Below are 21,664 nucleotides of genomic sequence, written 5' to 3' on the forward strand. Positions count from 1 at the left end.
TACAGATCTGAGCCATAACCGAGTTTTCATTCATTCTATTTGTAGGATTATTAGTGATTAATGGGAGTCAGCTGGACTGGATGTGATCTGCCCATTTTTCATTCGATCAGAAGCTTTGTCAATTAAGAGGAACTAAGTTCCCCTTTTGAAAAGGGCGTTACAGACTGAAGAGAATTTAGGTCTCAAATTAAAATGACATTCTTGGAGGGAAGCTTGATGATCATTTACAGCCTTGCTTCCACCCTCCCAATTGCCTTGCAAGGTGTAAGTCGAGCTGCTAAAGTGAAATGATGGTTAATGAGTTCTACTTATTGCTCGAGGCCCGGTGTGGGAAGAGTCGCTGAGCAGAATGCTGTACACCAGTGGTGTGACCCTGGCGCTGTTTTTCTCTGCAGTCGCGTTAAAAGGAGTCCAGGAACCTAGAGGTAAATAGTTACCGTCTGGATACTGCCAACGACTCCGGTCAAACTCATTGATTCAATGGCTACTTTCTCCGAACTGTGGATTGGTTTCTTGTGCAACGTTAGAATTCCTGTAAAAGCAGAGATTTTAGTGTGAAATGGCCCTGAGAGGTCCTACCTGTTTTTTTGTCTCTTCCCATTCTGGACAAATTGCCAGTACAATCACACAATGTGTATGGCAGACACTGTGTTAGCCCCCCAAGCGGTGCCTCTTGAACGGTCACGGAGTTCAGTGTGCGCCTGCAGCCTCAATTAAATTAACTACTTTCGGTTTCGGGTTTTCACCTTCTGGATTTTGTGGTTATACTTAAACGCGACTGAGGGCAGCAATTTCCCAGAAATGAAGCTGAGATTTCAGATCGGCAAACGGAATCGGTTTAAACAGGAGAATTTACATTTGCATCGTCCGAGGGCCGAACTTGTGACTTTTTTCCCCCCTTTCGTTGCCTCTGAAATATTTTTAAATCCTAAATTTACCCCGAATCTTCTATTGGTTACACAACCAAGTAATACCAACAAGTTATCTCACACCTTTTGTATGGCTAACTCAACAAGGAATGATCACCTATCAGAATCCAATGAATGAGTCAAAACAACACACATGAATTGAATGAATGTTCACACCTTTGCAAGTATATTCTTGTCGGAATGGGAGGAACTCCCTCTGACGGAGTATTGTGAAACTGCTGAATTTTATGTTGGAAGCTCTTTAAATGACTTAAGTTTATTTAAAAATGACTCTCCCAGGTTTCACTGCTGTCCCGTTTTTAAGGTAAACACCACCATTTCGGACCAGTATCTTTATTTCCCAGTTTTCCCCCTTCTCTCTTTCTCACCACCCACCCCCCCCGGCCCCATGAGAACACTCTCCGATTCAACAACCCCCTGTGTAAAGAAAGAAATTTTCCTAATATATCCTTGCTCCTATTACTGATGATTTGAAATTGATAACTGTTGTTGAGCCCAGAATAAAAGTAGGAAACTGGGGGGAAAACTATGAAAATCTTTCATGGTTTAAAATAATCTATTAAATCTCATCATAGAAAATTACAGCATAACAGGAGGCCGTTCAGCCCATCGAGCCTGCACCTGCTATTTTGAAGTGCAACCCAGTTAGTCTCCGCTTTTTTTTTGCATAACACTGCAATTATTTTTTTCTTAAGTATTTATCTGATTCCTTTTTGAAAGCTACTATTGAATATGTATCCTTCACCCTGCCAGGCAGTGCAGTTAAAATCCTAACCATGCCTTAATTATATAAAAAAAATGTTGTTCCTGGTAGAATAGTCCCTGTGCCTTGATGGTCTCCTCATACCCTGTTTTTTCATCTCATAGTCACTGGATTTATGCTACATATTCTGGATGGCCTCTGCACTCTTGGGATGCCATACACTGGACATAGGTTCTCTCTAGTTATGGCAAAACTATCGCCTTCTACAAGTTTATCATAATTTCTATGCTCCTGTTTATAGAACCCCAAAATACTATTGGCTGTATATATACCTACACATATGCACTTCCAAGTAAATATGCTGGCACCCTGGGATTCTCTGTACTCCACACTACTTGCTATCTTTCCATTAAGTTTATACTCCCAAATCCTTGCTTTCTGCCCAACATATATTTCCCCCCTCCATCTCTACCCTCTACCACCACCACCCCTCAATGCTTGTTCAATTTTAAAAATGCAATTTAATATTATTGAGGTGTGGATGTCATTGGCAAGGCCAGCATTTATTGCCTGTCCTTAATTACCCTTGAACCGAGTAGCTTGTTCGGCCATTCCAGAGGGTAGTTAAGAGTCAACCACATTGCTGTGTCTGGAGTCACATGTAGGCCAGACCAGGTAAGGATGGCAGATTTCCTTTCCTAATTATTAATGAACTAGATAGGTTTGTAACACCAATTGATGATAGTTGTCATGGTTACCATAACTAGCTTTCAATTCCAGATTTTATTAACTGAATTTACATTCCACTTGCTGCCATTGGTGGGATTTGTACCCATGTCCCCAGGGCAATTGTACTGGGCCTCTAGATTATTAGTCCAGTGACATTACCACTACACCATCTTCCCCCTCTGCCACCTGTTTGCCCATTCCACCAACTCATCTCTTTCTGAAGTATTTTACAGCCCTCCCTCTGTTCGCCAAGCCTCCTACTTTTATGGCTACTTTTTTGGTATTGTGCTCTCCTTACTCAACTTCAAATGTCGTATCTGTGTACAGAACAAATAGATCCAGCAGTGACTCCTGGAGTGTACCACTTCCAATCCTTCTGCAATTTGTGTGCCACCTATTTCCCCTAACCCTTTGGGATGCAGTCTTCAGCTTGAGTGTGGGTGTAAAATGGGTGGTAGTGGATCTGTTACATGCCCTGTGATTTTTGTTGCTGACATGGGTTGAGAGTGTATGCCAGATGCCTGACATGCTCTCCCCTGTTTTGCATCTCCCTGAAGTTGAAAGCTCTAGTATTTGTTTCTTATCCAATCTGTTACATTTCCTCTTGGACCATGTGCCTGCCTTGCATTCGTGTAGGTGCCTTTTATCAAGAAGAAATCTGGCGGAGCTTCACAGATAAGAAAATAAGCCTCCTTTCAGGAACTTTATCAAATGTCTTGCATTCTAGAGCTGAGAATGGTAACTGTTGTAATGATGATGGTTACAGAACATGTCTTAAGGAAGTCTTCATAATCTTCTATATGTTAACAGCAAGTCTTTATTACTTGTACTACTTGCAACTATGTACACATACACAGTAAAGGATACAGGTAAGGAGCTATCTCCATGTCTCAGCCTTAACATGTCTCTGCTCAACACAACACTGACCCTAGGTCTGGGTCATGTGCCGCCTTATATTGATGTGTGGGCAGTACTGTACCCAGTCCCACATTAACCCTGTGTATACCAGACCCGATACTACAGTAATTGTTACTGTAGTAACTTTTTGAAGTAACTGCCTTTTCAAACACACAAACTGAGAAAACCTATCTTCAATGTTTTATTTGTTGGATGCTGCAAAATAAATGCCCTTTTATAAAAGTACTTTTTTTGTCTTTTTTAAAGGGACCGAATCAGAAACCTGTGGTGTTATCTCACTTTGCTGGGAAATTACATCAAATGTAACGTCTGAGAGGTAAATATATCAGAGGATGATCTACATCAGTAGATTGAAACAGATGGAGACCTCCAGGAATCAAGTGTCCATGAAACTGCATGGCAGCAACAATTAGGTTATCAAGTCATCAGATGATTCAGAAGATGTAATGTGCCAATTTATTCTAAAGATCTTTACTAAAAGAATGATTGTAATGTGTATTAGACCTAATTTAATTACCATGCGAACTCTGGCTAGCCCAATGAGGTTCAAACTTTATTCCTATTTCTGACTTGGTACTATTTCACCATTTATCACTGTTTCTCCACTGTCGTGGGTCAAACTCCTGGAACTCCCCTCCTAACAGCACTGTGGGAGCAACTTCAGGGGACGTCAGCGGTTCATGGAGGGTCACCACCACCTTCTCAGGGGGTGGGGGGGGCAATAAATGCTGGCTTTGCTGATATCCCAACTTTTCCCCAGAAATTCAGTAATTGTTTTGACCAACTGGTGTTGCTCTTGTTGTTTGGTAAAAATGTTTCTTTGCTTTGTGGTTCCAGTAGAAAGCTTTATTTAAACAGCAACAACGTTCTTGAGGCTGAAAGAGTAAGAAAATCTGGCTCTTGGTTTCTGGAGCCGAGGACACAGCACACCCTCCGGTATTCACAAGGGAACAAGTCGTCTACTTGGAGGATCTACACCATGTGTATGTGAATATTGATAATGCTGCTTTCTTCAAAGTTTTCCCTGCTCTGAACAGCCTGTGCTTTGCTAATAAATAATGGCTTGCTTTGCCTGTGCCTTGGGGTCACTTGCGTATGGGTGCATAGAGGAAAATCATGCAAAGCGTATTGTGGTCCAGTAACCGTGCCTGTCGAATCTTCCATCCATTTACAATGAATGGATGGGACATTGGATAGCTGCCATCACTGGGCTGCAATCCTCCCTGCCCAGTTTTCTTCCAGACGGCCAACAGCACCCAAGACCATAAACAGGAAATTTTTCCCCATGATTTTGGTTGACAACAACAACTTGCATTTGTATAGCACTATACTGTAGTAGCACATCCCAAGGTTCTTCACAGGAGTGTTATCAAGCCTCCTGAGCTATTGGGATGGGTGATCAAAATGTTGGAGAAAGAGGTAGGTTTAAAGAAGCACCTTAAAGGAAGAGACGGAGGGAGGAGAGAGAGACGAAGTTTAGGGTGAGAGCTCCAAGCTTGCATGGGGCCTTGATAACTGGAGGCACGGCTGCCAATGGTGGGGTAATGATGCACAGGAGGCCAGAATTAGAGGAGTGCAGAGATTTCTTAAGTGTTTAAGGGCTGGGGGAAATTAGAGGTGAAAGCCAGAGATCATGGGAGGGATTTGAAAGCCAAGGTGAGAAGTTTAAGTGGAGCATTGCTGGACCTGGAAGCAATGTAGATCAGCAGATGCATGGATGATAGGTGATTGGGACTTGGTGTGAGTTAGGAGTTGGACAGCAACATTTTTTGAGCCCAAGTTTACAGCAGCCAATTGCATGTACAGTGCCACCTTTCTATCATTGAGATTTGTACAGTCCTGAGGTCCTTCATCTGATTTGCTGTTTTGTGGAACTTTTTCTGGGCATTGGCTGCTGTGTTTGACAATGTTGGTAAAGTCCCACCACTGACGAGCTGTGGGTATCACAGGTAATTACCTACATTGGACAAACTGAGCTAACCATTTATCATAGGAGTCACTTTTTAGCAAAGCATCGCTTCTAAGTATTTGGTGCATTGACTGTTTCAAGCAGTTCACTAAGTATTTCGCCCATAATTTTTAAAATGTTCTACTGATTTCGAGCAAAGATCAGACCTTTGAGCAGTTTCAACCAGCTCGTTAAAGTGTAATTACCTCAGTGACAAGATTCTGGGTGTCACCGTCAACAATTAGGCAGTTGCTAAGCGGAGCTTTCCTGTTTTTAATTAAAGATGTCGGCTATTTTGCTCTTTTGGGTTTACTACCCACAGCAGTGTCATGGGAAAATTGTGTTAACCCCATCATTCCTGCTTTAAATGGCTGGGGTGTACTTTAAAACTGGCTGTGAATCCTTCTGGGACATCCTGAAGTTGGGATGAGGCAATCTCTAAATGATTAGAAGACACTTTCTTGAGCCTGTATCCATTTCCTGGCATGAACTGAAGGAAAATAATTTGGTTCTTTCCTGAAACATGGTGGATAATTTTAAGGAATGGGATTGTATAGAATCTACAGCACAGAAATGGGCCATTCAGCCCAACTGCTCTATGCTGGTCTTTATGATCCACATGAGCCTTCCTTGTATCACGCTCTCACAACCACTTCATCCAATTCAGGGTTGCGGGGAGTCGGAGCCTAGCCTAACAGGCAATGGGTGCTAGGCAGGGTGCACCCAGGATTGGACCCCAATCAATCACAGGGTGCACACAGTGGGACACTTTACTGTAGCTAATCCACCTAACGTGTACATCTTTGAATGGTGGGAGGAAACCGAAGCACCTGGTGGAAACTCTCTCAGACACTGGGAGGACATGCAAACTCCACAAAGACAGACCACCAGAGGTCAGGATTGAACCTGGGTCCCTGGAGCTGTGAGGCGGCAGCGCTAACCACTGCGCCACCGTGCTGCTGCCTTGTATCACTCTATCAACATAATCTAAGTGCAAAAATGATTAGACATAGCCATGTCAAAGCTGCAGTTTCTTTTAATAAAAATTTTGCAAATAAATGTATTTTTTTCCTTTTTTGTAATGACATTGAGGTCCTCCACACCTACAAGTGGCGTCCTTAAATGGAAGTGGTGCAGAAATGGCCCTCATGCATACAGCTAACTTGGTAAGTGGTAAGCTTTTGAATGTATTGGGAGTTGGATCGTATGAGATGGGTTTCTCACTTTAATCCAGGCTTTAATGACTTGCGATCAATGCTGCCTTTCTTTTCTTTCTAGAAAATGGAAGACACTAAACTAAGTTTCCAGTTCCAAAAGAACGTTAGACTGGGCTGTCAGGGAGAACTGCTTTACTTCTCCGAGGCAGATGGTGTAGCTCTGGCATTAGGTGCGGTATATACTTTTCCTTAAAATCTTTAAAAGCTGAAAAGAGAGACATGTTGTCAAAGTTTTTCATCTTGCACTCATCAGGACAAATGCAAGAATGCCAAATTTCAAAAGATCACAACTTATACTACAGGGGAAGAGGCTGCTGATTGGTTGGCAATTTGACTCTGATTGGCAAGGTGTTTCCATAGAGAAAGTGACGGGGGCTCTATAGGCTCCCCAAGCTCCCAATTCAAAAAAGGTGCAGGGCTTGAACATATTCCTCCTGTTTGCAGAGAAGGGATCCCTGGGTATGGATGTATGTCACTTCTAGCAAGCCTAAATGAGCCACATTACGAGCTTGACTGATCGTTTGAAACTTGGCATTCTTGCATTTGTCCGGATGAGTGCACAAGATTAAAAGCTTCAGCAACATGTCTCTCTTCTCAGCAAGATTCACATTCTGTACTACCCAAGCGACTCTTTTTAAAAGAAAAACATTGTGGATGCTGGAAATGTAAAATAAGTACAGAAAATACTTGAAAGCCTTCAGGTCAGCAGCATGTGTGGAGAGAGAAACAGTTAATGTTTTAGCTTAATGAACTTTTTATCAAAACCTTTTTGAAATATATAAATATGTTTGCGATTTAAATCTGACGTTCCAGCATCTGTCAAATTTGTTTATGGCTGTTTCAAGGAGAAAATGTCCTGTAGTTTGTTTTTTTGCTGACCATTAAAACTAACCATTAAAATTGATTCAATCTTAACAGTTCTTGCCAATCAATTCCCCTTGAAGATCAGTACAGTTAACACTTCTCTGAGTCTCTCCTGGGATTTCAGAGACTGTTTCCTGAAGGATTCTCTTTGCACCCTTCTATTGTCTGATGAGGATGGCAACAACTTATCTCAGGTGATTGTTCAAGACCAGAACCATGAAACCACAGGCCTAATGCCATGTAAACGCTACATGGCATGTTTGAATATTGCAGGACAACATGATATCTGTGCTGCGACCAAAACAGGTAGTGTACTCGTTCTTGATGAACTTTCCAGTTATCTACATGTTTAAAAAATCTTGCACTTCTTGCCCACAAACCTGTTGTGTCACTACGGTACCATTTTAAAGTTAGGTCAACAATTTTACCATGTCAACTGTCACACTTTGTTTCAGGCTCTAGCCACTGGGTGGTCCTGTGGAGCAAAGTTTCTGAAACTTCCCTCCCAACTTTGCCACCATCCATAAACATGCATTCAGACAAACCATGGGCAACATCATGCACAATTTTAGAGTTTAGTCTAATAACTTGGCAAACAAAGTTTACTTAATTGCATGAGTGACGTTTGTACCAAACTAGATAGAAGAGAATTAGACTGAGTGATTAAACCTTCAGAATATAATATTTCAGACAGATTGATAGATGGTAATATTTGTCATACTTTATTAGGATTTATTCAGATTAAGGGTGTGAAGTGACTAAGTTCTCTAGCGATTTTATCAGAAATGAGAATCTCCAGAGACCTGTGTATCTGTGAACCCTAGATGTCCACCCTAGTGTTGTGAGACCCAGTTTCCCTCTGCGTGGCCCACATGGCTTGTAGAATTCCAAAATCCACTGCCTTGTTTTGTCTGCAGCTCCCAAATTGGCCAGTTACTCATGGTAGACTATGCTAACCCTGAACTCAGGATTTCCATGTTGTCTGATCATGGTATTGGAATCACAGCTGGGACAGATGTCTTCTCCCATCTAGACAGAAACATCCCTCCATTTAATTGTTCTGCACAAACAGACAAAGATTTTTAATCCATTCCTGGTATATGGTATCTACATTCTAAGCATCAGTGAAGCGATCCTTCAGTACCGATTATCTTCCAGACTTCCTCCTTTTCGGTGAAATTGAATATTATTCCAGTCAAATCAGTAACTTTTTAAGCAGGCTCATTAATGTATTTTCTAATATTGATTTCAACTGAAAATAAGTAGATGACTAGCTGCAACACTGGTGGTGAACAAAAGGTCATCGCTCTACCAGACACAAATTTCTGAAAAATTATCTCTACAAATTGACAGATTCTCAGTGGCACAGGATTAGAAACTAGCAGCTGGACATCAAGAAGCAAAGTATCTATTTTGTGGTCTTTCCCAACAATGTACCATCCAGAGGCATGGGGGAAGAGAATGGGATTAGTGTCTGCTCTAGAAAAGGGTTGACAGACTGTAATTGTGGTGTTCAATTGCTTTGTGTTTAATTATGAGAGTCTGTTTACTATTAATGCTCACTGCGCTTGATTGGTTAAGCATGGGTGTGGACCCAGAGAAAAGTAAACGAAGCATGGAGCAGACATTTTAAAAGCACTGTGAACAAAACCTGTTGCACACTTGAAACTGTGCAACGATGACACTAGTTTCTGAGAGATAAAATATGCAATAGCAATGGGCTGAATGGCCTATTTTGTGCCATGAACATCCACGGTTTGATTTATACCAAAGCTCAGAATCTTCCACTGTACTAGTATAAATTTTTTTATATCTCACCAATGACCTGAGCACATTTTTTTCACCTCTGGCCAATTTGCAGCTACTTCCATGCCGTGATATTGTGATAACCAGGCATTGAATTTCAACTGGTTACATGTTATTTACATAGGAGTTACAGCCGATTCAGAGAAGATGTGATCCTAACATGCCAATCAGAACCCAAATTTCAGATGTCATGAACACTTTAATTATAGAAAATGTTAATCTTCAAGGACTAAGAACATTCTGGAAGAGTTTGTTTTTAACACTCTGTTCTTTAAAGGGTTAATGCAAGAACTCTATCTTCCAAGAAATGCATCCATTTACAAGAAAAGGTAATTAAGCAGTTTTAAAGAAGCTGGGAACCTCTTGACCCTGGTGGACTGTGTACAAAAGGGATCTCATGGTAGCTTATGGCTCTGAATGCCTGGAACTGTGTTTCAAAAGTGGGTTTTTGTTGCTCTTTGAGAAGGAGGACAAACTGCTTGAGAAGGAAGATGGCAGCCTTTTTGCAGTCCAGAGTCAGTCCACAGCCAGAAGTGAATATAAGCTTCTTCTAAGTTGCTCTATGTGCTGGAATTTGAGTACCTGAGGTGATCCTTGAGTCTGCCTGAAAAGCAATGTAGCAGTCATTGATTGTTTCGCAGATCAGCACTGGGAGACCAACCACGTAACCCAGATGTTATTTCAAGGAACGCACGCCTGATCAAAGCAAAGAATCGACCCAGATTCGCCACAAATGTTTTGGCAAAATGTTGCATTTTTTGAATTTGGCATGCAAGGTTTCCAGTCCAATAAAAGTCCCTCTCATCTTCCATGTTTTGTTGGAGTTTGCTTTCCATTGGAGTGTAATTGTTGCCTGAAGAGTTGAATGAAACAAGATTTAAATGCTGACCTTATGACCACATTAACTCCCTCAGCAGCAGCAGTGTGTCCACCATCTACAAGATGCACTGCAGAAATACACACAGTAGCAGCAGTGTGTGTACCATCTACAAGATGCACTGCAGAAATACACACAGTAGCAGCAGTGTGTGTATCATCTACAAGATGCATTGCAGAAATTCACCAAGGCTCCTTCGACAGCACCTTCCAAATCCACAACCACTACCACCTAGAAGGACAAGGGCAGCAGATAGATGGGAACACCACCACCTGCAAGTTCCCCTCCACGTCACTCACCATTCTGACTTGGAAATATATCGCCGTTCCTTCACTGTCGCTGGGTCAAAATCCTGGAACTTCCTAACAGCACTGTGGGTGTACCTACACCACATGGACTGCAGCAGTTCAAGAAGGCAGCTCAGGATGGACAATAAATACTGGCCCAGCCAGCAAAGCCCACATCCCGTGAATGAATAAAAAAAAAAAAAAAATTCTGATCTAAACCTAATGCAACTCCAAATGCAATATTGAATGCCCCAAATCGATGCTTTGCATTAATGTTTTAATGAAATTTCTTTCTCGTGTAGATCCCATGCCGCCTAGCAACCTGACCATAATAACTTCGAGTGCTAATAGTGTTACTGTTTACTGGGACAAGCCAGCCTTGGGAAGCTTAGACTGGTTCCAACTAGATGTCCACTTGCTTGGGCAGAAGGGAGAAGTCATCAATCCATTACTTCAGTCTTACAGTTTGATACAAAGTAGGACGTCATTTCTTATTGATGGGTTGCCATCTTGCCAGAAGGTGAATATTTCTCTCGTGACTGTGTGTGAAGCAGCTGAGGTGAAGAAAAGTGCGGAGATCTTTGTGGTGGCCAATACAGGTAAGCTGATCAGTGGTGTACCTTGAAAATGTGGGTCGAGTCAAAAGCTATAGATCTCGACCTCTGTCTCTCCTCTTTTGCCTCATTTTAGCCTGCGTATGTCCACCTGTACCAACACAACTAACAACCACGCATTTGCAACGGTTGACTAATGGGAAGAGTGTTCCTGGTTCCACCACAACAAATTGAGCCAATCAGCTTTGCACCCTAGGCACGCCTTCTAACTGCTAACTATGACTTGTAACTTTTTGACGGAAGGTCCTGGAACACCTGATGCTCTGACCACCTTCCCCTTCCTGTCCATAACTTAAGTTTACATCTCACAATTCGGCATTTAAGAGATGTCAATTTAAGAACATTTCCCAAAATTCATGAATCATCCCAATAATACATTCAAATTATGACTGTTCATCTACAGTACAATTTGATAATTCAAGCCTTCCTGATTACACAAATGTTGCCAACAAGGTGAGGTGTAACAAAGTTAATGGGTAAAGATTAAATGTAACATGCTTGCGTCTTCATTTGAACAAATAACTTTGGGGATTTTTTTTTAATATAATGTTGGCCACTATATATAATTTGCCTAATTCCTGTCATTTTATTCAGAACCCCCCTCAATAATTCTCATTAATTCAGCTCATTTTTTATAATGAGAATTATTGAGGGGGGGTTCTGAATAAAATGACAGGAATTAGGCAAATTATATATAGTGACCAACATAATAAACAACAGCTGAATTAATGATAATTATTGAAAGGAGTTCTGAATAAAATGACAGGAATTAGGCAAATTATATATAAAGGCCAACATTATAAAAAACAGTTGAATTAATGAGAATTATTATGTTGGCCACTATATATAATTTGCCTAATTCCTGTCATTTTATTCAGAACTCCCCTCAATAATTCTCATTAATCCAGCTGTTTTGATTTTATGTCCAATATGTGTAAATGAGATTGAACTAACCAACACTGAGGTGCGGTTCAAAACAAACAATGGGATGTTTTGATGCAAAGTTTCACTTGTCACACTTGGAATAATTTCCTCGTGGAATTAACGGCTTCCTGGTGCATTAAATACTGATCATGGAGCATTCACAGGATAATCGCACCAATTCCTCTTTAGGCAAGGAAAAGAGATGAATTGAGGAAAAGCATTTATAATTTTTTAAAAACCTATAGATTGGCTTTGAAGCAGGACATGGATAGACTGAACAACCTTTATTATATTTTTGTGCTCTAGAAACCTGTAGCTCAGTGGGTATCACTTGCAAAATTTTGGGTTCAAACTCCACTCGGAGATTTGAGCACAAAAATCTTGGTCGACGCACCTGCTGCAGCACTGAGGGAGTGCTGCGCTGTTGAAGATGCTATCTTTTAGATGAGGCATTTACCCGAGGCCCATTTGGCCTTTCGGGTGAATATAAAAGATTCCACAAAACTGTTTGCGGATGAGGAGGGCCATTTGGCCTTGGGTCCTGACCAATATTTATTCCTCAACCAACAGCAGTTAAAGGGATTATCTATTACCACATTGCTCATCATTGGATCTTGCTGTGCACAATTTCCCTGCACTGTTTCCCTATGTTACAGTAAGGACTACACTTTGAGAATGCTTCATTGACTGTAAATCACTTTGGGGAAAAGTGAGATTGTGAAAGGCATTCCATAATTACAAGTTTCTCTCTCCTTTTCAACACAAGTGCTTGGTGCTGAGTTTTAATCTCACACAACTCCTGCATCAATACTTTAACTTTTTTTTCTTTTAATAATTCCATCACTCACTGCACGCAGCTCCAGTGAAGTTTGTCAAAGTTACTCAGACAGCTGGTTCCACTGATGGCTACACTGTGTCCTGGTCAGTGACGGGCGATCCAGCAAAAATCCTCTTCTACATCTACAAAAATGGAACCCTGCATCGTGCCCAGAAACAGACAGAGTACGTTTCAACTGGCCTCAAACCTTGTACCCTGGAGACATTAACACTGAAGGCGGTTTGTGGGACTGGTGCAGTGGCAGACATGAGAACAATCACCGTGGCAACAGGTGGGTGCCTTGTTTTTTTATATTTGTTCAAGAACACACCAGTTCATCACTTCTGCTGTGTTTTTCATGTTGGACTCTTGTCATTAGCACTACAGTAAAGTAAACGTGCATTGACATAGTGCCTTTTATGACCTCAGGATGTCCTGAAGCACACTCTACAGTCAGTGAAGTACCTTTTTCAAAGTGTGAGACTCTCAAAAGCGTGTAGGAAAACTTGGGGTGCAGCCCAGGCTAATCTCATCCTTTGCTGCACCCTGACAGAAATGGTCCTGGTGCTGGCAGTTGTCAGCCCTACATTTACGTACAACTTATTGAGGGCAGCAGTTTGTTTTGGGTTGATACGTGACTGGCTGGAATACGCAGCCATACTGAGTGCAGTGGAACTGAACGTTGGAAACAGTGCGCAACAGGCCGGCAATCTAATGACATCTTATTTATGCAACACCGCCTGAGACGATTTGTGTCTGTGAACCTGCAGCATAGACGAGTCCAGGATTTGTGCTTGTTCTCTCAGCCACAGAGACACTGGACACCATAGGTTGGATTTTGTGGGGGAACAGATTATCTAACTTCATACCACACCCCCACCCCAAGCCAAAAGATAAGTCCATTGGCACTGTGCTGTCTAGAAACCCGGCTGTCCTGCAGTGATGATACGCTAGAAGCAGCCTTAATTATTTGAGTGAATTGTTTCCACACTCATCTGGGAGGAAGTCTGACTTTAGAGAGCTGCCGGCCAATCTGATTGGCTGACAGCTCTGTCATCCCAGCAACACCAGATGGCCACGGCTGGGCCTCCAGCCAGACCCCGAGGAAATGTCATGGATCTTGAACTTCAGGTAAGTCTGGGGATTTTGGATGGGCCTGCCTGGCACACCCCAGTGAGGGGAGTGGGGGGGTCTGTGTTTTAGTTGCCGAGGGGAGGGTTAAAGGTGGGGTATGATCTCGTCGAGGTTGGGGTGTGCCTCTGGGCACAGAGGACCCCAAAATGAGGTATACTCCCTTCCTGCCCATCGGCAGCCCTTGCAGTGGACGCTGCCGGACTGCCCCATCCTGCCTCCGCCTTTTCCCCACTTTGGATAGAATAGGGCAGAGGCAGAATGAGTCCCTTAAGTAGCGGTTTATTGGCCACCTGAGGGCCTCAATAGGCCCAAGGGTATGTGAGGGTGGATTCCTGGTCACTGGGGAATTGCGTTGGACCCTCCGTCCAATGAGTGAGTTGGGTTCAACCCAGATAATGCTGGTGAATGTTAATTCTTGGGATGGAAACAGTTGTATGTTCAGCTAGATGCATTTGGAATTAGAATTGCACGAGCAATTATTAAACATGGATCCTTTATTCACTCTCTTCCTAACCGACTCCCTCTGCTGGTAAATGTGTGTATGGCAGCCTCAAATGGACAAAAATGCACAATGCAATTTTCAATACACTATAGTAGAGGAATAGTGTTACTTCTGTCAAGTAGAGAGAATTAATTCAGGATAAATGGGTTATTGGTCTTCTAGAACTTGACTATATTATGGGACTTTGATTGATTTAATTGTTTCTGCCTTGCCAGCGCCAGAGGTAATCACTAACCTGTCCTACCAGCACACTGTTGACGGAGGCTTTTTCTCCTGGAATTCCCCACCAGTATTTCATGGGATTCATATCCGTATCGACAACAGAGTAATGGCTTTCACCAGGAAGAATTATTACCGAGCGTTGGGTTTGAACACCTGCACTAAATATCGATACGTGTTTGAAGCAGCCTGTGGACGCTGGAGGAGTAAAGCTGTCACCAGGGCGGAGTTCACAGGTATTCTAACACAACTGCAAAACTTCAAATCCATGGTGTGGAAATCACTTTAACTGGTATCTGGAAGGAAAAAATGCACTCCTAGAATTATGGAATCAAAGAATAGTGCAGCACTGAATGAGGCCATTCAACCCATCCGTTCTGTACCAGCTCTCTCAAGGACAATCCAGTTAGTGCCCCTCCTTCTCTCCTTATCCCTGAAATGTTCTTTCCAAGTATTTTATCCAATTTCCTTCAGGGAGGACTATTTAATCTGCTTCCACAATCCTCTTGAGCAGAGTATTCCAAAACATAACCACTTGCTACATAAATAAATTTCTCCACATCATCCTCTGCCAATCACCACCTTTAAATCTCCGCCTTCTGGTGATCGACCCTTCAGCCAATGATAACGAGCTTCTCTTCATTTACCCTGTCTAAACCCTTCACTATTTTAAACGCCTCTATCAAAACTCCTCCTCTGGCCTTCTCCTACTCCTTGAGAACAACCCCAGCTTCTCCAGTCTATCCAAATAACTGCAAATCCCTCATCCCCGGAACCATTTATATTACCTCAGGACATCCCAACGTGCTTTACAGCCAATGAATTACTTTTTTTTTGAAGTGCTATCCCTGTTGTTATGTAAGAAAAAGCAGCCAATTTGAGCACAGCAAGATCCCACAAATGGCTCTTTCCTACCCACCTAACAGACTTCTTGACATGTATAGCTTTGCCGCAAGAGGATGCCACAAGGACAGCACTGGTTTGGTCTGTGATGGTTCCTATAATTCAATAGCCTACTAATACATTGGGGGAGGCGATAGCACAGTGGTATTGTCGCTGGACTAGACCCAGGGTAATCCTCTGGGGAAGCTGAGTTCGAATCCCACCACAGCAGATAGTGGAATTTGAATTCAATAAAAATCTGGAATTAAAAGTATAATGATCATGAAACCATTGCTGTGAAAACCCATCTGGTTCACTAATGTTCTTTAGGGAAGGGAATCTGCTATCCTTATCTAGTCAGGCCTAAATGTGACTCCTGACTCTTAAATGCCCTCTGAACTATGGGGCAACTAGGGATGGGTAATAAATGCTGGCCAGCAAATCCCACATCCCATGAACGAATTAAAGAAAACAGCTTTTTTTCTGTGCAAATATTTCCCAGACTAAGAGACACAGATTTAAAGTTTTGGGCAAGAGATGCAAGGGGTGAGGAGGTAATGATCGGGAACTCGCTGCCCATGAGGGGGTGTGGAAGTGGACACCATGAATGATTTCAAGAGGAAACTGGATGGACATATGAAAGAAATATACTTGCATGGCTACAGGGATAGAGCAGGGCGAATGGGACTGACTGGATTGCTCTACAGAGAGCCGGCATGGACTCAAATGGGCTGATTGACCTCTTTCTGTGCTATAATGATTCTGTTATCACCTGACATAGGGTCAGGAGATGGAAAGAAATTAAAATTCTTGAGCAAACTAGCACAAATGTGCTGGGTTGGATTGTCTGCATTTTAACAAATTAGTAAGTTTTGGCTCCTTTTTGAATTCTTTAGGTTGTCCTATAGAACGTCCACCCCCTGATCATAGGCACGTTATAGCGCTGCCAGAAAAATTACACATACCCATTTACCTTCCGTGGAAGTTTTCCGATTATATGAGTGATCCAACTTCAAGAGCATATATAAAACTGGCATCCATCGCCAAATCCAAGGTAAGATTTAAATGAGCACTAAACATGGCGAGACCTTGGAGCGGGAGCAAAATAGATTTACTAGGATGAATGAGGGGCTTTAGTTATGTGGTGAGATGAGATTGAAGAAATTGGGTATGGTCCCCTTGGAGCAGAGAAGGGAGGATTCAATAGACCCTCAAAATTATATGAAGGGTTGTGATAGTCAATATGGAGAATCTGCTCCCAGTGGCAGAAAGGTCAGAGGGCACAGATTTAAGGTGATTGACAAAAGAACCAGAAGGGTGGAGATGAAGGAAAACTTTTTTTTGAAAGGGCGGTGGAAGCAGATTCAATAGTAACTTTCAAAAGGGAATTGAATAAATACTTGAAAAATAAAAACTTGCTGGGAGAAGAAGAGTGGGGCGATGAGGGGAATGGGTCCATAATTTGAATAGTTCTTTTAAAAAGCTGGCACAGTTACAATGGATTGTATGGCTTCCCTTTTTTTATTGTGTTGTTCTATAACCAGTCTTTTGAAGAGAGTTATTTGTATCTGGAGAATGAATTAGAACCTGACCATTCCCTTCTATGTTTCAAGGAGCTTGGAAAGATTTTATTGAGATATATATACATTATACAAATTTTAAATTTAGGGCGAGGGTGTAGAAAATGAACGGAGACATTGAAAGGTACAGATTGCTGCTTTAAGTGTGAGGTACACGTGAAGCACTCTGACCCATCCATCTCCTCCCATTGAAGGGTTCTCAAAATTCCCACATTTTTCATATCATCAACAAGGATATGATTTTTGGACTTTTAGAACTGCTGAGTTAAGTGTAAAACCCTGCAGACAGGAGGCTAGGCTCATGAAGGCCTGGAACTGGACATGCCCGGGCTTGTTGAGTGCAGTGTTTTTTTTTTGCCTGAAACCAGACGAGAGGAGACAATACGCATTCTTCCCTTTAAAACAATCAACACGAAACTAAAGCCCATCAAAATCTTGCATAAATAATTGCTACTAACTTCTAAGGCAGGAAGTCACAATCAATGCAATTATGCGAACCCATCAATACTCCACACATACAATGGCTTTCAGTTCAAACCTAGTTACGGGGGCAGGAAGACAATGATGAACATCATGCGAGCCCATTAAAAACGAGCAACAATCACCGGGCGAAGCCCACCAAAATCAAACCAAGAACTAACCTTGATTTGGATTCCGATAAGAAATTTGAAAGACAGTATAACCGGCCAGTCAGTTACGAAGGAGAGAGAGCTAAACCAGCTAGCAGGAGGGTGGCCAGTTTTGAAACGGTTGAAACAGAGTTTAAGCAAGGAGATCTGGAGGTTTGCAGGCGCGCAGGCAACATCACGGCAAGGGGCACGGGGTGGCAGGCTCAACTGAAGACGACAAGGCCGCAACCATAGCCCTCCACGAAGATCGACCACCCACAACCGCGTCCTCCACTCAACTGAAGAACCTTCGTAGATTCCACAGACCAGGACCGCGTGGGGACGGCAGGCCCCAGAGGACACAAAGAGCGTACCCCAAAACTGCAACCGGCTCACCTGGCTGGATTTCAAACTGTTAAAGAACCCTGGGTTGGTGAGCATGATCCCTGACCTCTCCTAGTTCAATTTAGTTAGGTTTTGGGGGTGGGACAAGGGTAAGGGGATTAGTAGCGTGATTTTCCCTCGTTATGCCGTGTGATCCCCATTCTTAACTAAGGGTACCTTGTAAGTCTGTATAATCTGTGTAATCCTAATGTTATAAGTTCACTTGTGACTTCAATAAACTCAGTTTTTTTTTCTTGCACCAAAACCAGTTGTCTGCTGCACTTTGTCACAACCCCCAAATAAGTCCAAGGTCTAGAACCCAGGGAGTGGGAGCGATTTGAACCGCTCAGAAGTCAGAGGTGAAACTGACACACACACCCTACACCATGTACAATTTGAATTTGTAATACACACGTTTGTGTGTTAACCTTGCAGATTCTACAGTTCCTGCATTCTGGACAATTCTCTGGTGCGGAAGTAGAGATGTTGTATCTGATGAAAAGCAACAACATGGTTGAGATGAATGTAGCAGTAGATGCCCAACTCAGTAATAAAACTTTCTCAAGTCTCATACACCTTCAGACTGACTTGAATGATTCTAACGTGTCAACCATGGGCAATGCATTCTTCTGGAATGGTGAGGAGACAATTCCTTCTCATTTTTAAAAACCTCTAACTCTTTAACCAGGCTTTTAATCACCCATCCAAATAACAGTATCTCCTCCTTTGGCTTGGTGTCTGATTTTACATTTTAGAATATCTTCCTACGTTAAAGATGTCAATTCAAATTTATCGTAAACACATTTGGCTGCATTCTTGATCTGTGATGGATTGTCCCAGCCCTGTTTGGATTCCTCTGTCACATTCACATTATAATCATTAACTGGATCTTAAATTTTAAAACCACAGTATCAATGTGTTGCAGATGAGGATGAATGTGCAAATGTTACTATTAATGACTGCCCAGTGGAATCAGACTGCATCAATACTTTTGATTCATTCACGTGCATCTGTCACCAAGGATACTTTGAAACCAGTGATCCAGGGAGAGCTTGTAGAGGTATGTTCCCTCATTTTGTCAATGTGAAATTGAAACCCTAAAGTAGATGACTTTCCATTTTAGTTTGAACACTATAGAATTCACTAAAATCTCAAATCAGAAGTTACATTCGTGCCAGGCAATGACTATCTCCAACAAGAGAGAATCTAACCTTTGCCCTTTGATGTTCAATAGCATTACCATCACTGAATCTCCCACGATCAACATCCTGGGGGTTACCATTGACCAGAAACTGAACTAGCCATATAAATACTGTGGCTACAAGAGCAGGTCAGAGGCTAGGAATCCTGTGGCAAATAACTCACTTCCTGACTCCCCAACGTCTGTCCACCATCCACAAGGCACAAGTCAGGAGTGTATTGGAAGATTCCCCACTTGCCTGGATGAGTGCAGCTCCAACAACACTCAAAGCTTGACACCATCAGGACAAAGCAGTCCATTTGGCATCCCATCCACCACCTTCAACATTCACTCTCTCCACCACCAACGCACAGTAGCAGTGTGTACCATCTGCATTGCAGCAACTCACCAAGGCTCATTAGACAGCACCTTCCAAACCCATGACCACTACCACCTAGAAGGACAAGGGCAGCAGATAGATAGGAACACCACCACCTGGAAGTTACCCTCCAAGCCACTCACCATCCTGAATTGGAAATATATCGGCCGTTTCTTCACTGTCACTGGGACAAAATCCTGTAACTTCCTTCCTAACAGCACTGTGGGTGTACCTACACCACATGGATTGCAGTGGTTCAAAAAGGCGGCTCACACCACCTACTTGAGAGCAATTAGGGATGGGTAATAAATGCTGGCCTAACCAATAACACCCACATCCCATGAATGAATAAAAATTAATAGAAAGTCATGTACAGCTTTGGACAACCTGCCATTAATAATTGATGCATTGGAGAAGAGATGGTGATTTTTTTTTTTGCTCTTTGGGGTGGGGTGGTGGAGGGGCCTGGTGGTTAAGTTGAGATAGTCAACTTTTTACCCCCATCTGTTTTGTTTTCTTCAAGATGTCAACTTGTTCTGGTGTATAATTTTGTGTGGAAAGTCTCTGGATATCTTACCCAAATGGTCACTCCTCATATGCAAAACCAGAGAATGCGATAAAAACAGAAAATGCTGGAAATATTCAGCAGGTCAGGCAATGTCAGCTCTAACCTTCTATCAAAACTGAGGAAAGTTAGAAATGCAAGTGGGAGGGGGAAGGAGAACAGAAAGGTGGAGGGCAAAGAGACTAAATGATGCAAAGGCCAAAGAGTGCTAATGGGACAAGTAAGATGTGTCTAGAGGACTTGTGAATGGCAGGATAATAACCACCTCAAAATAAAGGAATAAAGAAAGAAACCAGAAAAAAAAACTGATCCCACAAAAATACCAGAAAACAAAATTGGGTATGGACCAGATGGGCTGAATGGCCACCTTTGCTGTCGATTCAGTAAAATGTAACCCAGTGAAGTAACCAAAACTACTGGACGTTCTCGATGGTGCTGCAGCTGGATATGAAAATTGTAGGAAGGACAGTTTTCTTAGTCCATATGTGCAGTTTTGTAATGGGTGATGAGGGTGTGGCTGTGCGTGTTTTCTGCTCCAGGGGTTGGAATGTATTTTTTTTTTTGCCTTAGTAGATCATGGAGTGTTTGCCAGTTGTGAAACGGATTTAATGGAAATTAGCGTGTCAAAAGAATTTTTGGCACATCAGATGAAGTCACGACTGAATCTCGTCTTGAACGATGGCAGCTGTGCAGTCAGAGAAGGGCCAAAATACTACATGTTCACAATCGCTGAACGGCAGGCTTACTGTGGAGGGGAGCTCCTGGTAAGAAAGAAAGATCTTTATACCCTGTTCAAAAACTTCCAAGGCCATTTTGAGAGATACGTGATATGATTATCAAGACTGATTTGGTCAAGACTAATTGAATTTTGTAATAGCTTGAGCTGGTTTTTATTTGTTTATGGGATTTATTGCCCATCCTTAATTGCTCTTGTTCAGAGGGTATTTAAGAATGCTGGTGGACATGTAGACAGATTCCCTTCCCTAAGGGGCATTAGTTTTTGTGACAATCAGCAATGGTTTTGTGGGCATCATCAGACCTTTAATGAATTTAAATTTCACTATCTGCTGTGGTGGGATTCGAACCCTGGTACCCAGAGCAATACCCAGGTCTCTGGAACACTAGTCCAGTGACGATACCACTCTGCCACCGCCTGCCCCTGTGCAAAAAAAACCCAATTTTTTTTTTACTTCTATAAAAACTCTAGTAGAATTAAAATAGTAAAGTTTGAGTAAATATAAGTAAAATTAAAACTGGTAACAGTGAAGTCTCAACTTTATTTAAAACACCAACAGATTAAAATACTATTTTGTCACTTTCTCTAGATAAATGAGACACACAAAATATTTAAGCACGTCATCACTAATGAGTTCCGTTCTGATTCTTCCATAATCAGAGAAGAGCCACTAATATTTGAAGTGAACTGTGCCTATTTACGTAGCTCCTTAGTGAAAATGCCCCTGGAAGTACCCCCACTCATCAGGTAAATGTCATCTTTACTCTTTAAACTTGTAAGTCTGGTAAATGTAATGACAATCACCTATTGGTCGCCAAGAGTGCAGAGAGAAGAGAGAATGATGAGGTGGATGAAAACTATA

General features: G+C 42.2%; 1 protein-coding gene across 3 annotated transcripts in view; it reads left to right on the forward strand.

The window, feature by feature from the left end:
* Nucleotides 1-255: 255 nt before the first annotated feature.
* The window catches only part of LOC144696433 (uncharacterized), a 28,987-nt gene continuing 7,578 nt past the window's right edge, over nucleotides 256-21,664 (forward strand). The window contains exons 1-13 of one of the 3 annotated variants that reach the window (XM_078567712.1): nucleotides 256-425; nucleotides 3,526-3,595; nucleotides 4,117-4,262; nucleotides 6,320-6,393; nucleotides 6,506-6,614; nucleotides 7,363-7,614; nucleotides 10,581-10,877; nucleotides 12,674-12,925; nucleotides 14,485-14,724; nucleotides 18,378-18,579; nucleotides 18,868-19,002; nucleotides 20,637-20,830; nucleotides 21,392-21,549. In XM_078567712.1, the coding sequence (XP_078423838.1) occupies nucleotides 350-425; nucleotides 3,526-3,595; nucleotides 4,117-4,262; nucleotides 6,320-6,393; nucleotides 6,506-6,614; nucleotides 7,363-7,614; nucleotides 10,581-10,877; nucleotides 12,674-12,925; nucleotides 14,485-14,724; nucleotides 18,378-18,460 (1,599 nt within the window). In that variant the 5' untranslated portion in view covers nucleotides 256-349 and the 3' untranslated portion in view covers nucleotides 18,461-18,579; nucleotides 18,868-19,002; nucleotides 20,637-20,830; nucleotides 21,392-21,549. Of the gene's footprint in view, nucleotides 426-3,525; nucleotides 3,596-4,116; nucleotides 4,263-6,319; nucleotides 6,394-6,505; nucleotides 6,615-7,362; nucleotides 7,615-10,580; nucleotides 10,878-12,673; nucleotides 12,926-14,484; nucleotides 14,725-16,266; nucleotides 16,762-18,377; nucleotides 18,580-18,867; nucleotides 19,003-20,636; nucleotides 20,831-21,391; nucleotides 21,550-21,664 lie in introns of those variants that run through there. The other 2 variants (XM_078567710.1, XM_078567711.1) reach the window with 2 other exon arrangements.

This window comes from Cetorhinus maximus, chromosome 22 (assembly GCF_964194155.1).
Source record: "Cetorhinus maximus chromosome 22, sCetMax3.hap1.1, whole genome shotgun sequence".
Taxonomy (NCBI): domain Eukaryota; kingdom Metazoa; phylum Chordata; class Chondrichthyes; order Lamniformes; family Cetorhinidae; genus Cetorhinus; species Cetorhinus maximus.